General features: G+C 40.1%; 1 protein-coding gene across 1 annotated transcript in view; it reads left to right on the top strand.

Annotated features, from left to right (window-relative positions):
* Window positions 1-18256: 18256 nt before the first annotated feature.
* Window positions 18257-19747, top strand: part of tmem259 (transmembrane protein 259) — a gene marked incomplete at its 5' end in the record, with an annotated part of 20753 nt that continues 19262 nt past the window's right edge. The window contains one exon of the mRNA XM_083766774.1: window positions 18257-18271. Coding sequence (XP_083622900.1) covers window positions 18257-18271 — 15 coding nt within the window. The remainder of the gene's footprint in view (window positions 18272-19747) is intronic.

Raw genomic sequence — 19747 nt, 5'->3', positions numbered from 1 at the left:
AACCAACGTTGGATGACCATTGTTGTTTGGTTGGATATGAACGTTTGATTGACGTCATAACCCAACGTTGGTCTGACATAAAAACCTAACGTTGGTCTGACATCATAAACAAACATTGGTCTAACATCATAAAATAACGTTGGTCTAACATCATAAACCAACGTTGATTTGACATAACCTAACGTTGGTTTGACATCATAACCTAACGTTGGTCTGACATCATAAACTAACGTTGGTCTGACATCATAAACTAACGTTGGTCTGACATAACCTAACGTTGGTCTGACATCATAAACTAACGTTGGTCTGACATCATAAACTAACGTTGGTCTGACATAACCTAACGTTGGTCTGACATCATAAACTAACGTTGGTCTGACATCATAAACTAACGTTGGTCTGACATCATAAACTAACGTTGGTCTGACATCATAAACTAACGTTGGTCCGACATCATAACCTAACGTTGGACTGACATCATAAACTAACGTTGGTTTGACATCATAACCCAGCATTGGCTTGATGTCAACCTACGTTAGATATATGCTGAATTTTGGTTGGCCTCTTAATGTTATAGGCCACATTGTATTTTAGTTGAGAATATAATGTCAATCCAATGTTGGTATGATGTCAACCTCCAACATTTCCCACTGGGCACAGGACATCTGGAGGACAGATTAAGTTTTTTTTTTAAAGTTTTAACAAGGTGAAAATACAATAGCACACAATATTATTTTACAAAGTTTAATAGAACATTATTAAATATTTCCTTAAACATGTAATTAGCATATTGGAATATGTATGCAGGTAATAGTCATATTGTGGTCCAAAGAGTTACAGGTTTCGTTAATAGGTTCATAGCCCAAATTTCCTTTGTAGGAAACAAATTATTCAATTTGTGAAACTTTAAAATGATTATACAATACGAATGGATAAAAACAATATGGTGCATCTTTGAGGCATGTCTATAAAATATGTACCAAAGGCAAAAACATCAAAAAGACTGAATGAGAAATAACACAATAACACAAATAAAATTACTTAAAATTTAAATGTAATTAGTACATTAAGGAGAGAAAGAGAGACTCGTCGGGAGTGTATGTACAGTATCTGTTGCTATCAGCACTACCACACTCACAGTACCATGTGACACTGTGTGCTCCATCATTCACTTTTTATTTTGTTTTCAAGCTGTCTGAGCTTACTGTCCTGTTTCCAGCTCTATCATGAGCTGCCGCAAATCAGTTGGAGTCTTCTCTGCCAAGTTCTGTTTAAATTGTAGAGGGATTGTGTTCTTCTTTAGTTCCCCTAAAGATAAATGACAGAAATAAGCTATTGTAACAACTGTAGCTTGATATTTACATTATGAAATGTAAAGTATTGACTGACACATATCTGTTCAAAAGTTTGGTATCAGTGAGAAATTGTTCTTTTAAAATTAAATGAGTTTGCAGATACGAGTTCTGTCTCTGCTGGACAATGTAGGGATATTCAACTATATTGTGGATTCTAGAGAACATGACATCAACATAAATTAGAATGCCTAAGGTCTATAAAGATAGACGGCTGTACTTACTTAATTTTCACAGTGACTGGTGCAAACTTTCTTTCTTTTTTGTATTAGCCAAAACAAGTGAATGCTGTTTTGGGTTTTGGCACCTACATACAGTTGGCTAGAGGCCAAATGTATCCGATCATATTATGCCCCCTACACCATATAAAATAAAGAAAATGTCAAGGAAAAGTTACATTGAGAAATTACATTTTTTAACTTACCATATACAACATCAAAAAGACGCAGGCCCCAGGGACTTAATTCTTGCCATGATGTCGACTAAGGTTGTACTGAAGTGTCAGTTCTTCTTGGTGCATCATCCAATGAATTATTCCCTGTGTCTCCAACGATGACAACCTGAGAGTATGGTAAAAGTCGCAGGAAGGAATGCCATATTAAGTGCATTAACAGCTAAGATATAATTATATGACCGTTCTGTAATGTCTTGCAGAAAACCGCGAGTTGAGAAAACAGGCTTGAAAGGTTCACTTCTGTGGACTCTTAGCTACATGTTTAAGCATTTATTTCATCATGTCAATTTCAGCTCTGACATTTATTTCAGACATGCTCTAGTATGTGAAGAGTCTGCCGGACTGCTATTAACTCATTTTGGATTAAAAAAATAATAATAATAATAAGCAGGCCTGCTTTATTGTCAACTGGCAAGTAATAGTCAAGTTCAGTATAGTGTGGATGTACTCACCCGATGGTTTTCTACTTGAGAGGACCTTTGATCTTGATGTCTCCCTTGCTCCCATTTTTCTTTCTTTCTTTACATTTGCATGTGCCCGGTCACGCAGTCCTATAGTGAATGAAAATGATAATAAATACAACACATTATGAATGATAGACTATACAGATTTAAAGGTATATAATGCTTGAAACAAGATAGTTAATTTGGACAATTAGACTTTCACAAATGACACAAATCTTTCTGAGAAAAGAAAGAGGACAATGTATTGTGAACCCTATGGTAAACATTGACTCGTTGGTTGAGTGAAACATCAGATCCCTATACCCTTTCATTATTAACACTATAAACTTTTACGTATTTCACTGCTGACTGTAGGCGTTATGGGCAGTCCCCCTCCTCACTGCTGCCAGCAGCCATTGTTGTCAGCTTCCATACAAAATGACTGCTGGCTCCTTTGCGAACCATTGCGAGTATGATCACTACACTCACAACAAAAATCACAAATTTGCTATAGTAGATGGTCAGTGTGCCATCTGTCAACTTTACCGTGTCAAATAAATACTAATCTACAATGTAGGCATTTAGCAGACACCTTTTATCCAGTAAGCAGGGTAATGCAATGCAGAGACGTAGAGTCTCAGTAAACTAAGATTACAGGTAAACCAGCTCATCCAATTGTTCAAATTACAACCAATTTATGGACTTACTTTGGATTTGGTGGAGATTTGGTGGTGATTTCTGATGTCCTTTATTGCCCGGATCACACCAGTTTCTCATTTTGAAGTGTTTGGAAGCTGAAGACACAAAAGCGTGCACACACACACACACACACACACACACACACACACACACACACACACACACACACACACACACACACACACACACACACACACACACAGCAAATGTATTAGTCTTAGTCTTTTGAGACTGCTGGTGTTATATGAAAATAGTCAAAAAGTGCTGCAAGTGTGATTGTGTAGACCAACTCATTTAGCTGGGGAGTGTAAAATGAAATGAAACCAAATGAACCAGTGATGGCCCATTTGGTTTCATTTTACAAGAGTTAAGGGTCCATTTGGTTACCAGCTCTCCATCATTTAGATGGGGACCACCTGGAGCCCCCTCAGGGACCACTGGTGGTCCCCGGACCACTGTTTGAGAACCACTTCTCTCAATGATTACTATAACAATAAAGAGCTATTTAATACTGTTACTAAACAAATACTCTAGATAGCATCACAATATATATCTAACACTGTTACTGAACAAACAATAGTAATGATTACTATCACAATATAGAGCTATTTAACACTGTTATTGAACAAAACTATAAAAAGCTTAGTTTATTATTACCTGTAATGGTCCATCATTGCTCCAACCTCTCTCTGTCTGTGTGCCACAAGTCTCCATGTCCATGATGCAGATTTAATCCAACAAATAGATCGGCAGCTACTTGTTTTCCTGTTAAACAGCCTTTTGGTGATTTTATTTTGGTTTGCTTTAACTTGTTAACTTCAGCTGTCTGATCATGGTGAGCCAAACTGCTGCTGTGTGTGCATGCCTGCTGTGCATTCAAAAAGAACACTCTGTTCCAGTGGACAAGTCACATGTGAGTCAAGAGCCAATGGGCTGCCTGCAACTCATAGCCAGCCAATCACCTTTCAGTTTTGTTAAAAAATGCTTTGGTGGGCTGGCAAAGGATGTCTGCAATGCATTGTGGGACTTGTTGGGGTAATACGTTGAAACAACGTTGAATATTGGTTAATTACCAACACAACTTAAATCCAACCAAATATCAACGTCAATATGATGTTTTAACATTGACGTTATTCTGACATTGGATTTTTGTTGTCTGATGTCAGAACTTAAATCCAACCAGCGTTAATTGCCTGTCTGTGCATGTTGCCATAAGGCCATTGGCCTTATATATACATACACAATACAAATCAGTCCAAATGTACATATTAGACATGTGATAGTTATAAATAAAAAATAATGATGACTCATTAGATTGGACGTCACCCACACCACCAGAGACATTATTTTCCAGTCCAAACAGTAGAGTTTGTCGTCCCAAATGTGGAGTGGATATACAGTAGGCGTATAAAGGCCGGCTCTATTGATAAACACGGTAAACAATGACGACAAGACTGTCAAGGGAATTTGCCTCTCCGTTTCCAGATATGAGTATCAGTATCCCTGAGCTGAGGACATATTACCAACTGTAAGATCTCAGTAAGGGCTACTGTCATTGATACGGAACATCATATACAGGTATATCACCTGTCAATGTAAAGAGGTACTTTGTCATGTTACAACAGTTAAAACAACAACACTGGACTGCTTTAAAACTACAAGGAAAGCTAGGTTGCCTTCGTGCTGCAGATCACACCATCTCATACACTATTCAAGAACTATGCAGTTTATGAGGATTTACAGTAGTCACCTTTACATGCAGACAGATTATAGGTCCTTCCAACCAGACCCTTCTCTGTGGTACCCTAATACGTTTCCTCATTGTCTGCACCATGAGCATACGTTTGTTAGACATACTAACAGTCCAACAGGCATTAGTTTGACAACACGCTCCCGACATGCGCTCACGGTTACAACTAACCCGTGGCTCCTGTCATGCATGTGGCAGGTTGCAACTGACCAGTGGCAGGTTAAAACTAACCAGGGACTTCCTCTGAGGTTATAGGTTTAGGGTCGGGTTTTGGGTATAGGGTGTCGGACTCATATAAGGACTGTTAGTACATCGGACCAAACACATGCACCCGTGTGCAATGCTTTTGTCTCAAGTAAAATTCAGTCATCTGGAAAAGGCTGAGGGCTATACAACCATGTATTCTGGGCCATATTGGTCCTGTAGCCCTGGAAGAGTTGTGCCACAGGTGATCATGAAACAGCTACAAATTGCTGTGGTTGGACTTGCAGGTTAAATTGATGATTATTACACTACACAGCCTTCAGCCAAATACTGTCCATATATTCTACATCCAGATTATGTTGGATTTTCATTAGGTTAAGAGCAACATAACCAACAAAATATCTATCATGTTGGGTCGTGTCCAGGGAAATGACAGGAAATGTACAGTTGGAATTAACTGGGAGACTCAATACAGAGTCACAAGGTTCAAGCTTACCATAGGTACATTTATTGTAGAATGTAATAAATGGAGGAATAGGGAAAGGGTAAGAGGATAACAGGGTCAGGGTGTTACAGGAGAAAGGATTGGGGGAAAGGGTGTGGTTCTTTCCTTTGTCTGTCACTTTATACTGTGTGTGTGTGTGTGTGTGTGTGTGTGTGTGTGGGGGGGGGGGGTGCTGTAGATGGCCTGTATGGTTGTTCTGAGATCCCACATTAGAATGTAACGTTGTGTGGATGTTAACTTTATTACGTCTATAAGATGTTTGCTTGTAGTCAAATACCCGACAACAGCATGTCAGTATTCTACGTCAATCTGACGTTGGGATAATACGTTGAACAGACGTTGGATCTTGGTTACTTAACAACACAACTAAAAACCAACCAAATACCAACGTCTAATTATGTAAGACATTAACGTTGTGTGGACATTGGCATCATAACGTTAGGCAGACATTGAGGTTTGGTCAAAATCCCGACAACAGCATGTCAGTATTCTACGTCAATCTGACGTTGGGATAATAAGTTGAACAGACGTTGGATTTTGGTTACTTACCAACACAACTAAAAACCAACCAAAAGCCAACGTCTAATGATGCAAGGCTTTAACGTTGTGTGGACGTTGGCACCATAACGTTAGGCAGACATTGAGGTTTGGTCAAAATCCCGACAACAGCATGTCAGTATTATACGTCAATCTGACGTTGGGATAATAAGTTGAACAGACGTTGGATTTTGGTTACTTACCAACACAGCTAAAAACCAACCAAATACCAACGTCTAATGATGTAATACTTTAACGTTGTGTGGATGTTGGCACCATAACGTTAGGCAAACATTGAGGTTTGGTCAAAATCCCGACAACAGCATGTCATTATTCTACGTCAATCTGACGTTGGGATAATACGTTGAACAGACGGTGGATTTCAGTTACTTAACAACACAACTAAAAACCAACCGAATACCAACGTCTAATGATGTAAGGCTTTAACATCGTGTGGACGTTGGCACCATAACGTTAGGCAGACATTGAGGTTTGGTCAAAATCCCAACAACAGCATGTCAGTATTCTAAGTCAATCTGACGTTGGAATAATATGTTGAACAGACGTTGGATTTCAGTTACTTAACAACACAACTAAAAACCAACCGAATACCAACGTCTAATGATGTAAGGCTTTAACATCGTGTGGACGTTGGCACCATAACGTTAGGCAGACATTGAGGTTTTGTCAAAATCCCGACAACAGCATGTCAGTATTCTACGTCAATCTGACGTTGGGATGATACGTTGAACAGACGTTGGAATTCGGTTACTTAACAACACAACTAAAAACCAACCAAATACCAACGTCTAATGATGTAAGGCTTTAACGTTGTGTGGACGTTGGCACCATAACGTTAGGCAGACATTGAGGTTTGGTCAAAATCCCGATAACAGCATGTCAGTATTCTACATCAATCTGACGTTGGGATAATACGTTGAACAGACGTTGGATTTCGGTTACTTAACAACACAACAAAAAACCAACCAAATACCAACGTCTAATGACGTAAGGCTTTAACGTTGTGTGGACGTTGGCACCATAACGTTAGGCAGACATTGAGGTTTGGTCAAAATCCCGATAACAGCATGTCAGTATTCTACATCAATCTGACGTTGGGATAATACGTTGAACAGATGTTGGATTTCGGTTACTTAACAACACAACTAAAAACCAACCAAATACCAACGTCTAATGACGTAAGGCTTTAACGTTGTGTGTACGTTGGCACCATAACGTTAGGCAGACATTGAGGTTTGGTCAAAATCCCGACAACAGCATGTCAGTATTCTACGTCAATCTGATGTTGGGCTAATACGTTGAACAGACGTTGGATTATGGTTACTTAACAACACAACTAAAAACCAACCAAATACCAACGTCTAATGATGTAAGGCTTTAACATCGTGTGGACGTTGGCACCATAACGTTAGGCAGACATTGAGGTTTTGTCAAAATCCCGACAACAGCATGTCAGTATTCTACATCAATCTGACGTTGGAATGATACGTTGAACAGACGTTGGAATTCGGTTACTTAACAACACAACTAAAAACCAACCAAATACCAACGTCTAATGATGTAAGGCTTTAACGTTGTGTGGACGTTGGCACCATAACGTTAGGCAGACATTGAGGTTTGGTCAAAATCCCGATAACAGCATGTCAGTATTCTACATCAATCTGACGTTGGGATAATACGTTGAACAGATGTTGGATTTCGGTTACTTAACAACACAACAAAAAACCAACCAAATACCAACGTCTAATGATGTAATACTTTAACGTTGTGTGGACGTTGGCACCATAACGTTAGGCAGACATTGAGGTTTGGTCAAAATCCCGATAACAGCATGTCAGTATTCTACATCAATCTGACGTTGGGATAATACGTTGAACAGATGTTGGATTTCGGTTACTTAACAACACAACTAAAAACCAACCAAATACCAACGTCTAATGATGTAAGGCTTTAACGTTGTGTGGACGTTGGCACCATAACGTTAGGCAGACATTGAGGTTTGGTCAAAATCCCGACAACAGCATGTCAGTATTCTACGTCAATCTGATGTTGGGCTAATACGTTGAACAGACGTTGGATTATGGTTACTTAACAACACAACTAAAAACCAACCAAATACCAACGTCTAATGATGTAAGGCTTTAACGTTGTGTGGACGTTGGCACCATAACGTTAGGCAGACATTGAGGTTTGGTCAAAATCCCGACAACAGCATGTCAGTATTCTACGTCAATCTGACGTTGGGATAATACGTTGAACAGACGTTGGATTTCGGTTACTTAACAACACAACTAAAAACCAACCAAATACCAACGTCTAATGATGTAATACTTTAACGTTGTGTGGACGTTGGCACCATAACGTTAGGCAGACATTGAGGTTTGGTCAAAATCCCGACAACAGCATGTCAGTATTCTACGTCAATCTGACGTTGGGATAATACGTTGAACAGACGTTGGATTTCGGTTACTTAACAACACAACTAAAAACCAACCAAATACCAACGTCATTTGACGTCAGATTAATACGTAACTAATGACGTTGGAATTCGACGTTGTCCCGACGTTGGATTTTGGTTGTCTGACGGTCCAACCTAAATCCAACCAAAAGAAAACGTCAACTGACGTCTTGTGCCAGCTGGGAATGGAACATCAGCCGTATACTAGGACGACGGAGACGCGATTTCAAGTTGATCTGCTTTCACGCTCTGAACTCGGTAGAATCTGCACCTGGCTCGCTGATAACAAACTATCCTTACACCTGGGAAAAACTGAATCCATCCTCTTCGGATCAAATAGTAATCTCAGCAAGGCAGATGGCTTCTTGGTTAGAGTGGGTGACAATATTATCACACGAAAAGATCAAATTACCTACCTAGGTTCCATCCTGGAGGCCAATCTCTCCGGTGATAAGATGGCCACCAACGTAATAAAAAAAGTCAATCAAAGAACAAGATTCCTTTACAGGATCTCCTCACTGGTCAGCAAAAACACCTTGAAGACCTTAACAGGAGCCCTCGTACAAGGTTTCTTTGACTATGCATCCACCTCTTGGTACCACAGCACCTCAAAGGCCCTTAAAACAAGGCTCCAGACCTCCCAAAACAAACTGGTCAGGCTCCTACTTGGCCTCACCCCCCGAACCCACCTCACCCCTGCCCACTTTGACAGGCTGGGATGGCTTAGGGTCGACGACAGAGTACAGCATCTTGCAATGGGTCTGGTCCACAAGATTCGATACACCACCAAGATACCCATGTACCTGTCTAAATACTTCCTTAATGTAAACGAAGTCCACACCCACAACACCAGAGGGAGTGCAACAAACCATGTACAACCCAGATTCGGCACAAACAAGGGACTAAATTATTTTCGCTCCTATGCCACCAAAATGTGGAACGCCCTACCAACAGTCATTAAGACATGTGAATCCCTTGACTCCTTCAAAACCGCTCTCAAAGGGCACCTACGGATTGGCTGCAATTCGAAACTGGCCTCTGTAAAATCTGAATCCCCCCCCCCACCCCATTTCCCCTCACTGTATATGTATCTTTTCCCTTTTTGCTTCCTACATGATGAATTCCTGTTCTGTTCTTTAGCTACATAGAAGTGTCTATTTGTATGTCTCTAAATGTTTTGATGAATTGAACAATGTGGAACAAGTGTAATGCTTAATTGGGTCGTCCACTCACAGTTAACAGTCTTTGTATTGAGTTTGTGCTTAAAATGTACTGTAAATTCTACAAACTGTTAATAAATATTTCAATCAATCAATCAAAACGTTAATCTTTGTCACCTGTATCGGGCTACACCAGGCATTTCTCGCGCGTTTTGTGTAGCCCGGCCGTTATGTTACATCACATATTCAGCTATCAAGCTGCAGCATATGCACAAAAGAATGCAGTTATGTCACTAAAGACTAAACACAGTTAATATAAAAGTAATATCGCCAAACTTACTGCAAAAGCGCTCAAAGTGTGGTTGTGGTTGGAACATACCACTAGAGCTCGTTTAAGTAGGGGGGGACATTTGGACCGCTCCACTCCTTGTATAGTGACGTGTAGATGTTTTGTGACTGCACATTTGGTACAAACCGCAAGTAAGAAGATTTACAGACAAGTAAGAAAATGTACAGAAAAAAATCACAACCCATTGTCCTGATGTCATCAACATATGGTGCTTAATTCAGAACGTGAGATGCCCCTCGCCCAATGATAAAATGCTCTCACCCAGAGTTCAGAGAGGGGGGTGGGGCTGGGGGGGGGGGGGCGCTGGTGGGGTGGGGGGGGGCGGAGAGGGGGGGGGGGGGGTTGGGGTGACAAACAGCATACGTTGATTCAACATTGCTTCGATGTTGGCATTTCAATCATTAAAATTCGACCACAAAACAACATTGATTCAATGACATCTTTTCAACATTGGTTAATTGGTAGCCCCATATGTTCCCTCTCCCTGCTACGCTCATTCTGTAGCTCCGAGATGAGGTCACACACTGGGCCCCTCCCACCGCGTTTCAGAAACGGCGCAAGTTTCCGCTATGTAAGTTTCTTACCCTGACGCCACGATTAATCCAAACGTGAAGGGGACGTGAAGGGTTTACACTAATTCAACCATAACAACACCCAATAAAATCCAACTAGAGATTTGAACCGAGCCTTTAACGTATTCGAATACGGTTTGAACCACGACAAGGTCCAGAGTCGTGTGAGCTTTCTAAAGTTTAAATCACGTTTCTACGACAAAGTATGCCAGAGTAATGAGGCTGCAAAAGTGAGGTTGATTTGAGATAAATCCCATACATTGTCAATGGGAGGAAAAAACTATAAATAAAGTTAAATATTTTAAAAAGTATAAACTTTTTCAAAACAACTTTTTCACCAATGAAAGTTCAAAGATAGATGAACATTATAAAGTTTAAATGAAGTTTCAAAGTGAAAGTATGACGGAGTAATAAGAGCTCAAAAAAGTTAACTGTGAAAAATGGGACCTTTCTTCCATCGACTATAAAGAATGTAAAAAAAAGTTAAAAAATGTTAAAAAGTATAAAAAGTATAAAACTTTGTAAAAAAAAAAAAAACAAGCACACATCACTGCAAAGAGCTGAACAGTTTGAAGTTTGAACAAAATTTCTAGCATAAAGTATGTGGAAGTAGTTACACGGCGAAAAAAGTGGCGGAATAAAGAAACATAAGAATAAATATAAATTGGCAATAACTAGTGTGTGCTCGCTGTGGCGAGCCCACAATAATAATAAGCAGCCATAATGTACAAAGCGCATAACAGACTTCTTCTGGGCTGTATCCAGGACCTGTTTGAGGCTAGAGAAAGTAGGTATAATCTTAGGCGATTTGGCATCTTTAAGGGGACAAAGACAAAGGCAAGAACAAACAAAAAAGGGAGATGTATAACTGTCAGAGGGGTGAATCTGTGCATGGAACGGCTGGACAATGTACTAAAAAAGTGCAGTTCAATCTATACATTTAAAATAATGTATAAATAGAAAATAATAGATAAGTATAAAACATTAACAATATAGCATGCCACATAAATCATAACTTATTAAGTATATATACTCATTAAGATATAGTAATGCTAAAACTGTAGAATAACCTCTATTTTCATGCGCAATTGTGAATTCTGAGTGATCAAATTTGTTTTCTCTTATGCTCTTTCTTCTTTTCCCTTTTTGTATTTTTTTCCTCTGTTTGTTTGTTTTCCCCTGTTTGTTTACTGCCCCCCCCCCCCCCCCATGTGTGTTAGATGTATTGTATATTATATTTTTTTTCCACAATTAAGTCTGTAGGTGCAAATAGGATAGGCAAAATGAGCCACGGGCTTCAGCCTATACCTTTTTGGGCTAAATCTAAATCTCAAGTTATAATGATCAAATGTAATCAATGCATTCAATGTTCATTCTATGACCAAAATAAACATAATAATAATAATAATAATAATAATAATAATAATAATAATAGTAATAATAATAATAATAATAATAATAATAATAATAATAATAATAATAATAATAATAATAATAATAATAATAACGAAAACAATGTTTACAAAGTGCTTTACAGTGTCAATGGATAACCAACAACAATCAAATTAAATACATAAAATAGACATTATAAGACAATAATAGAACCAATAAAGCATATACACATACATGGACATGAAAAATGAGCAACATGATACATCTAAGGAAAGGCTTTAGTGTACAAATATGTTTTCAAAAGTGATTTGAAAGTTGACACTGCAGTTAGCTAGCTTTAAAGCCAGAGGTATAGGACATTCCAGCTAGTCTGGGTGCCCGGGCAGCAAAAGCCCGGTTGCCCATAGTGACTATAAATAAGCGAGTCGAGGGAACTTCCAGGAGAGCCAGACCTGAGGGGGCCAGGCCTCGCATGGGCTTTAAAAGTAATCAATACAATTTTGAAATCAACTCTAAAAGCCAGTGGAGAGAAGCCAGGATTGGTGTAATGTGGTCCTGCCTCCGAGACCTTTTTAGTATATTCTAGCTGCAGAGTTTTGTACAAAGTTGAAGACGGGAGATAACTATTTTGCTGAGCCCTGAGTAGGCCTATAGTGAATTGCAGTAGTCAAGCGACATAAAATAAGCCCTTTAAATTATTTTTTGACAATGCTGTACCCCCTCCAACTGTATACTTTATGTTTACACAATGCTGCACCCCCTCCTCTATACTTTATGTTTACACAATGCTGTACCCCCTCCTCCAACTGTATACTTTATGTTTACACAATGCTGTACCCCCTCCTCCAACTGTATACTTTATGTTTACACAATGCTGTACCCCCTCCTCCAACTGTATACTTTATGTTTACACAATGCTGCACCCCCTCCTCCAACTGTATACTTTATGTTTACACAATGCTGGGAAAAAATGACATAGTACATCATCATCTTGTAATGGGTCTGGCCCATACGATTCGCTACACAAGATACCCACTGTCTAAATACTTCCTTAATGTTAACGAAGGACAACACGAGCGGGGGTTCAACAAACCATGTTTAACCCAGATTTGGCACAAACAAGGGACTAAAGTCATTTCGCTCCTATGCCACTAAAATGTGGAACGCCCTACCAACAGCCATTAAGACATGTGAATCCCTTGATTCCTTCAAAACCTTCAAAACCCCTGTAAAGTCCCCACCCCCTTTTCCCCTTATACTGTATCCATGTTTTTTCCCTTTTTACTTCCTTTATATGATGATTTCCTGTGTTGTTATATAGAAGTGTATATCTCTAAATGTTCTGACCCTGTTGTAAACAATAATGTTATACGTTTTTGTATTGACTTGTGCTTGTATTCTGCATACTGTTATTAACAGTATCAATCAATCAATCAATCAATCAATCAATCAATCAATCAATCAATCAATCAATCAATAGCCTACTTTGTTTACACGATGCTGTACAACTGCATAATTATTGTCCCCATTTTCAACAGCTTTTTATTGTATTTTGACACTTGTGTTGGCAATGTAAACTTTTTCTATAAATGCCAATAAAGCTCATTTGAATATAATTTAATATAGTGTGTAGTATGGCAGTGGTTCCCAGGGGTCCCCCAGGGGTCCTTGAGGGAGTTAAAAAAAATATGGACCCTTATGGGTCTGTAACTCGATCTGAGAGTGTACAAAATTGGTACCAATAAATGGACCATTTGGTTCCATCTACTCTCAGAGTTAAATTAACATTGATTTTACAATATAAATTGGGGGTCCCAGAGATAGAAAGGCCATTAAATGGGGGTCCGTAGACTAATGCATGTCAGGGGGTCCTTGAAATTAAACGTGTTGAGAATCACTGCTAGAGCCATAAAACTCCTCTCTTACGGGGGTCCCTGGCATATTATTTTCAAATGGGGGTCCGCAGGGCTAATTAGTGTCAATTTGGGGTCCCTATGGACCCTGGCACGAAAAGGTTTGGGAACCACTAGTGTAGTGTAGTCCCTCTATGGTGCTATGGTGTAGTCCCCTAGAGGGCGCTATAGCGGGCTCTCCTCTCGCGCGGACCGGAACGGAAGTTCCCTCTTGTCGGTGTCGTCGTTGGCTTCCTAGAGAACTACAGAATGTTATCAACACCAGCAGCTAGCTGCTAAACCGTTAGCATCCCTCCTCAAACTACTAAAACTACAACTACACGGACACTTTTAGACCGACATTGAGTCAATACCAAACGACATAATAACCCAATGAGAACGACGCGCGAGCGGACAGTACTATGGACGGACAGCTAGCGTCGCGAAGCTAACGTTAGCCGTGTGTGTGTGTGTGTGTGTATGTTTAGTGTGTGTCGGGTGGTAGGCTAGCTAGCTACGTTAGCTATATATGTATACGTATCTAAATACATATGTGTATGTATGTATACTATAAACAATAAGAATGTCTATAACGGCTTCATTAGCTGTTGATTAGCAGCTTATATTACTAGCCCAGTGTGTGTGTGTGTGTGTGGGGAGCACAGTGCCATATCTATAAACATCATCATAATCAGATCTACAAGCTCTCAGGGTGTGTGTGTGATGGACAGCTCGGTGCTGTCGGAGAAGCCTTCGTCCTCTTCGTCACACTGACATCATCATCATCGTCAACATCTGGAAGGAAGCGACACACACACAGATGTGTTTTCCTACCAGCTGCAGCGATGTGAGTACTTTTACCTAAAGGAACTGAATAGAAATACTCTGTTGGTCTGTTTTCACGTTGAACTTGTTTCCACGCTTATCTTGATCTCGTAGATCTGCTATTTTTTAATATCTGCCATGTAACAGGACTGTATAGTATCTACAAAAAAGTAACGTAAGCCTTATGTTATACTTTAGCTATTGAACAATTGCAGATCTACAAGCTCATAGCGCTGCACTGAGTGTCGCACTACAAGCTTGTAGGTCTGCTAGTTTTTTTTTTAATTGAGAAAATATGGCACACATCTTTGAATATATATTCTTTCAGAGCAAACGTTTTTAACTCAAATCTTTGCTTCTGGAGGGCGTCCCTGGAACAACATTTTCAGATGTGGGTCCGCGGCCAAATACATAATAATAATGGGGATCCTTGACATGAAAAAGGTTTTTCTGAAAACTGTTAGGATTCAGAAGCAGAATTCTTTTTAGAAACGGCCTCAGGTCTAAACGGGTTAGGACCTGAGGATCGGATTCTACAAATCTACAAATGTCTTAATCTTAGGGCCGATTCATACTCCTATTTTAGAGCCGAATAAAAGTCGGTTCGGCTCTGTAGAGCCTACAATGTGACGTCACAATGTACTGAATATTTCTGACGAGCCGCAATCATTTTGGCACTATAGCGCCGAAGCAGCGGTAAAATAGGAGTATGAATCGGCCCCAAGTCATGACGTGTTTCTATGTCAGTGCAGGGGTTGAACTTGACACTAATGGTGCGTTCACATGGGCACATTGGGCAGACGCGACGATGCAGTCTACCGTTCATTGTCAATGGAAGCCAGCGACAGAGATGCAAAGATGCATGTAGCCGCTCCAAATCAACTCTGGCGTCTTTGCGTGTGCCCGTGTTTGTGAACGCACCGTAAACGACTGCCACTCGGCAAGCAAATTAACGATGGGGCGAAACAGTGGAGTTTGTTTTCAGGTTTGCCTGATGGGCAAGTGCGCTTGAATGGGGGAAGCAACCGTCTTCATTAAATATTGGCTATTCATGAAGAGAACAAACAATGATACTGTTTAACAAGTAGCAGTTGCCCTCGTTCAGACTTTCAAAGTGACTGTCACCACAGTTATTGATTTGATTTAACATTAATTTGACTTACTTTTCGTGCAAGTGGGCATGACCTTTAGACAAGTAGAACATGACCTATACTTGCCCAGCGGGCAAATGCCTCTGAGACCTTTTGAGGACCCCTGCAGTGGTCCTCAAACCTTTTCATGTCAAGGACCCCCAGCAGCTAGTATCTGTGTGTTGGCCGCAAACTACCATCTGAAAATATGTTGTTCCAGGGAGCTATATACTGTATATTCAAAGATTTGCACACATTTTCAGGATTTTTCTAAAATAGCAGATCTACAAGTTCATAGTGTGACACAGAGTGCTGCACTATGAGCTTGTCGATCTGCTGTTTGTGTTTTTCCAACAGCTAAAGTTTAAAATAATTGTTTTAAGTGGTTAAAAGCAAATGGTGAGACAGATGCGTTCCTGGTCTTAATGGGTTAAACAATATACTATAATAATAATAATCATATTTGGTAGTGTACATTGAGACTATTAATGATAGGATGCCAGGTCAACAGAACCTGTCATCTGTCTAAATAACATCCAATCTACAGTAGATAACATTTACAATGCATTAACTTTAGTTACAAGTAAGACGCGCAAACGCGTGAAGCGAACGCAGCTTGTGTGTGTGTGGTTGTGTGTGCGTGTGCGTGTGCGTGTGTGTGTGTGTGTGTGTGTGTGTGTGTGTGTGTGTGTGTGTGTGCGCGTGTGCGTGTGCGTGTGTGTGTGTGTGTGTGTGTGTGTGTGTGTGCTACAGCTGCGCCCTGTGTGTGTGTGTGCTACAGCTGCGCCCTCTGGTGGCGGGCGGGTGGTGTAACAGTGGGACAGACACACACACAGACACACAGACACACACACAGACATTCAGCCCTTGCTGTCATAGTAAGTGGCTCACTGCGTTCGCAACAAGTTACCTTGTAAGATTACAGTAGAACTACAGTCCTGTCTAGTACTTCAGAAATTCTAAAATAGCAGATCAAAATCTATACTTTTTGTTTAAACTGATGTGATGACCGTGATGTAGGAGTGATGTAAATGGGTTTTCAATGTAATGGAACCCCGGACCGACATTTTATGAGTCCTACTACTTGAATGACATTAGAGTACAGTACTGAGTACAGTATTGCATCACAGGATCCCCAGAGGGTGACTGACAACATGATTGCGTCCGGACTCCTTTCTCAATAGTGTGTGTCCAGTGGAAACCTGGTATGAATCTGATCTCAGGTCAGAATGGGTTAGGACCCAGGGACATTTTATGAGTCCTTCAGCCACGTTAGAGTACAGTATTCTATCCCAGCACCCCCGGGGGGGGGGGGCGGAGCGTGACATGACATGATTGTGTCCTTTCTCAATTGATTGAGCGTTAAAGATGCAGGCTATTTTCATCACTGCAATACTCTGGCTATTCGGAAAAATCTACAGTAGTTTTTGTCGACTACAATGTATTTTGGCGGGCCTTGATGCCGTCAATACTCAATAGGCCTAATTTTACACTGAAAATGACAGATCTACAAGCTTGCAGCACGACGCGCTGTGAGCTTGTAGATCTGCTATTTTCAGCATGCAACCAAGTGTAAAATGACATACTTGATCTCTTGTCCACTAGTCCCTTCCTAACATTTAGTCTAGTTTTTGTTTGTTGCTTCTTTTGTTGACAAAATTGTCAATTGTCAAAATAGCCGATCACAATGTTGTGAGCTTGTAGATCTGCTATATGCTGACCATAATGCTGTGAGCTTGTAGATCTGCTATGTATTCTGAACGTTTGACTTACCTGTGTTGAACTCCATGTGTCTGTTTCCCTTTTCCTACCAGATCTGGGTGGAGTCGAGCGAAGAGCCCCGCCCCCAGCTGTCTGTCAGCGAGGAGCGCCTGACTGTAGTTCTCTGAGATAAAACTACAACTACCACAGCACACCAACACAGGTCTGACTGTAGTCCTCTTGAGATAAAAAACTACAACTACCACAGCACACCAACACAGGTCTGACTGTAGTCCTCTGAGATAAAAAACAACTACCACAATTTCACCAACACAGGTCTGAGATAAAACTACAACTACCACAATACACCTACACAGGTCTGAGATAAAAACTACAACAATACATCAACACAGGTCCGAGATAGAACTACAACTAGGTCCTGACAGAACATTAAAACATAATCAACCTGCACAGGTCCTGACCGATCATAAAAACAAAACACAAAAATCATAGAAATAAAAATAAACTAGGCCAAGTGCATCACATTATAATATAATCATGGTTGGAATCTAAAGGCACAGCATCTGAAGGACTTTGAGCAAAAACAATGAGACATCAAAAACTCCAGATGATAAAAAAAATACCTGGTGTCGCCATTATTACATTATCGTCTAACCACAAATATTTGTAATCGTCATAATAAGATTTACAATTTGCAATGTAGGCATTTATCAGAAGCTCTTAATCCAGAGCGATTTACAGTAAGCTAGAACAACACAAGGTAATACATCACATACATAGAAATAGTCATCATGACTCATACGCAAGTTAACCCATTATTGGTGTTTCAAGCATTATGTTACACTTTAGCTATTGAAAAATAGCAGATCTCGCTATTTCTGAAAAATCATGAAAATGGGGCGCAAATCTTTGATTATATTATTATATTATATTATATTATATATATATCTTTCACAGCGAACGTTTCTAACTCAAATCTTTGCTTCTGGGGGGTCCTTGGAACAACATATTTTCAGATGGGGGTCGGCGGCCAATTACATATAATTTTAGAGAGATAGAAAACTGTCAGGATTTAGAAGATTTCTTTTTTTTTTTCATTTCGATGTCGGGTCTAAATGGGTTAAGAACATCCGTCTAGCAGTAGAATATCTGTACAGTGACACTATGAGTAAACACTGTAGAGTGCTAAGCATTGATACATACACAATGCTATCCAAGTCACATAAGTTGAGCCTTTGTTTGCCATGGCAAGTGCTACGGGCTAAGATGAAGTCTGAAGAGGTGCGTTTTCAGACTATGGCGGAAGATTGGGAGTGAGTCTGCAGCTCTGATAGCAATGGGAGGTGCATTTCATATTTTTGGAATGGACTTCCCATTCTCATCGCGTTCTTATTCTCATCGGCACAGCCCTCGTTAATGGTGAATGGTGCTGGTTTAATTCACGGCTAGAAGGCTGTTTCATACCAATCAGATTGCTTCCTCGGAACGACCTGTGGTATAATATCCATTAACCCATTTTAGACTGAGGTCGATTAAAAATGTCTTCTAAAACAGTTTTCTGAACAGTTTTCTAGGTCAGTGGTGCTCAACCTTTTTCACGTCAAGCACCCCAGAATTATCTGTATTTGGCCACCAACCCCCATCTAAAAATATGTTGTTCCAAGGACCCCCCCACCCAGAAGCAAAGATTTGAGTTAAAAACATTCACTCTGAAAGAATATATATTCCAAGATTTGCGCCACCATTTTCACGATTTTTCAAAAATAGCAGACCTACAAGTTCATAGTGCGGCACTCAGTGCCGCGCTATGAGCTTGTAGATCTGCTTTTTTTCAACAGCTAAAGCATAACATAATGCTTAAAACACCAATGAATTCATTCATAAGCTGATACAGTGCCAGTAAGACCCCCTGAGGGCGAGAAGCGACCTCACGCATCCGCCTGGGTGACGGCAGACTGCTGGGCGAGTGCTGGCACTTTGGCATGGGGGGTCAGATCAACATATCCGCCTGGGTGACAGCAGGGTCCCTGGAACAGATTCAGATGGGGGTCCGTGGCCATGTACAGATATTTCTGGATATTTATGAGAGAGGTTGAGTACCACTGACATAGAAACATAGGTTTTTTTTCTTCAGAAAACTGTCAGGATTTAAAGAATTCTTTTTATTTTAGAATCTGCCTCAGTCCTAAATGAGTTAATTGTTAGATCTTCAAGCTATGAACTTGTAGGTCTGCTATTTTCGAAAAATCGTGAAAATGTGCCAACTTTTAACTCAAATCTTT

The sequence above is a fragment of the Protomyctophum parallelum genome, assembly GCF_964188405.1.
Source record: "Protomyctophum parallelum genome assembly, chromosome: 6".
NCBI classification, from domain to species: domain Eukaryota; kingdom Metazoa; phylum Chordata; class Actinopteri; order Myctophiformes; family Myctophidae; genus Protomyctophum; species Protomyctophum parallelum.
Note: the sequence above shows the minus strand (reverse complement) of the source record. Positions and strands in the feature narration are given on the sequence as shown.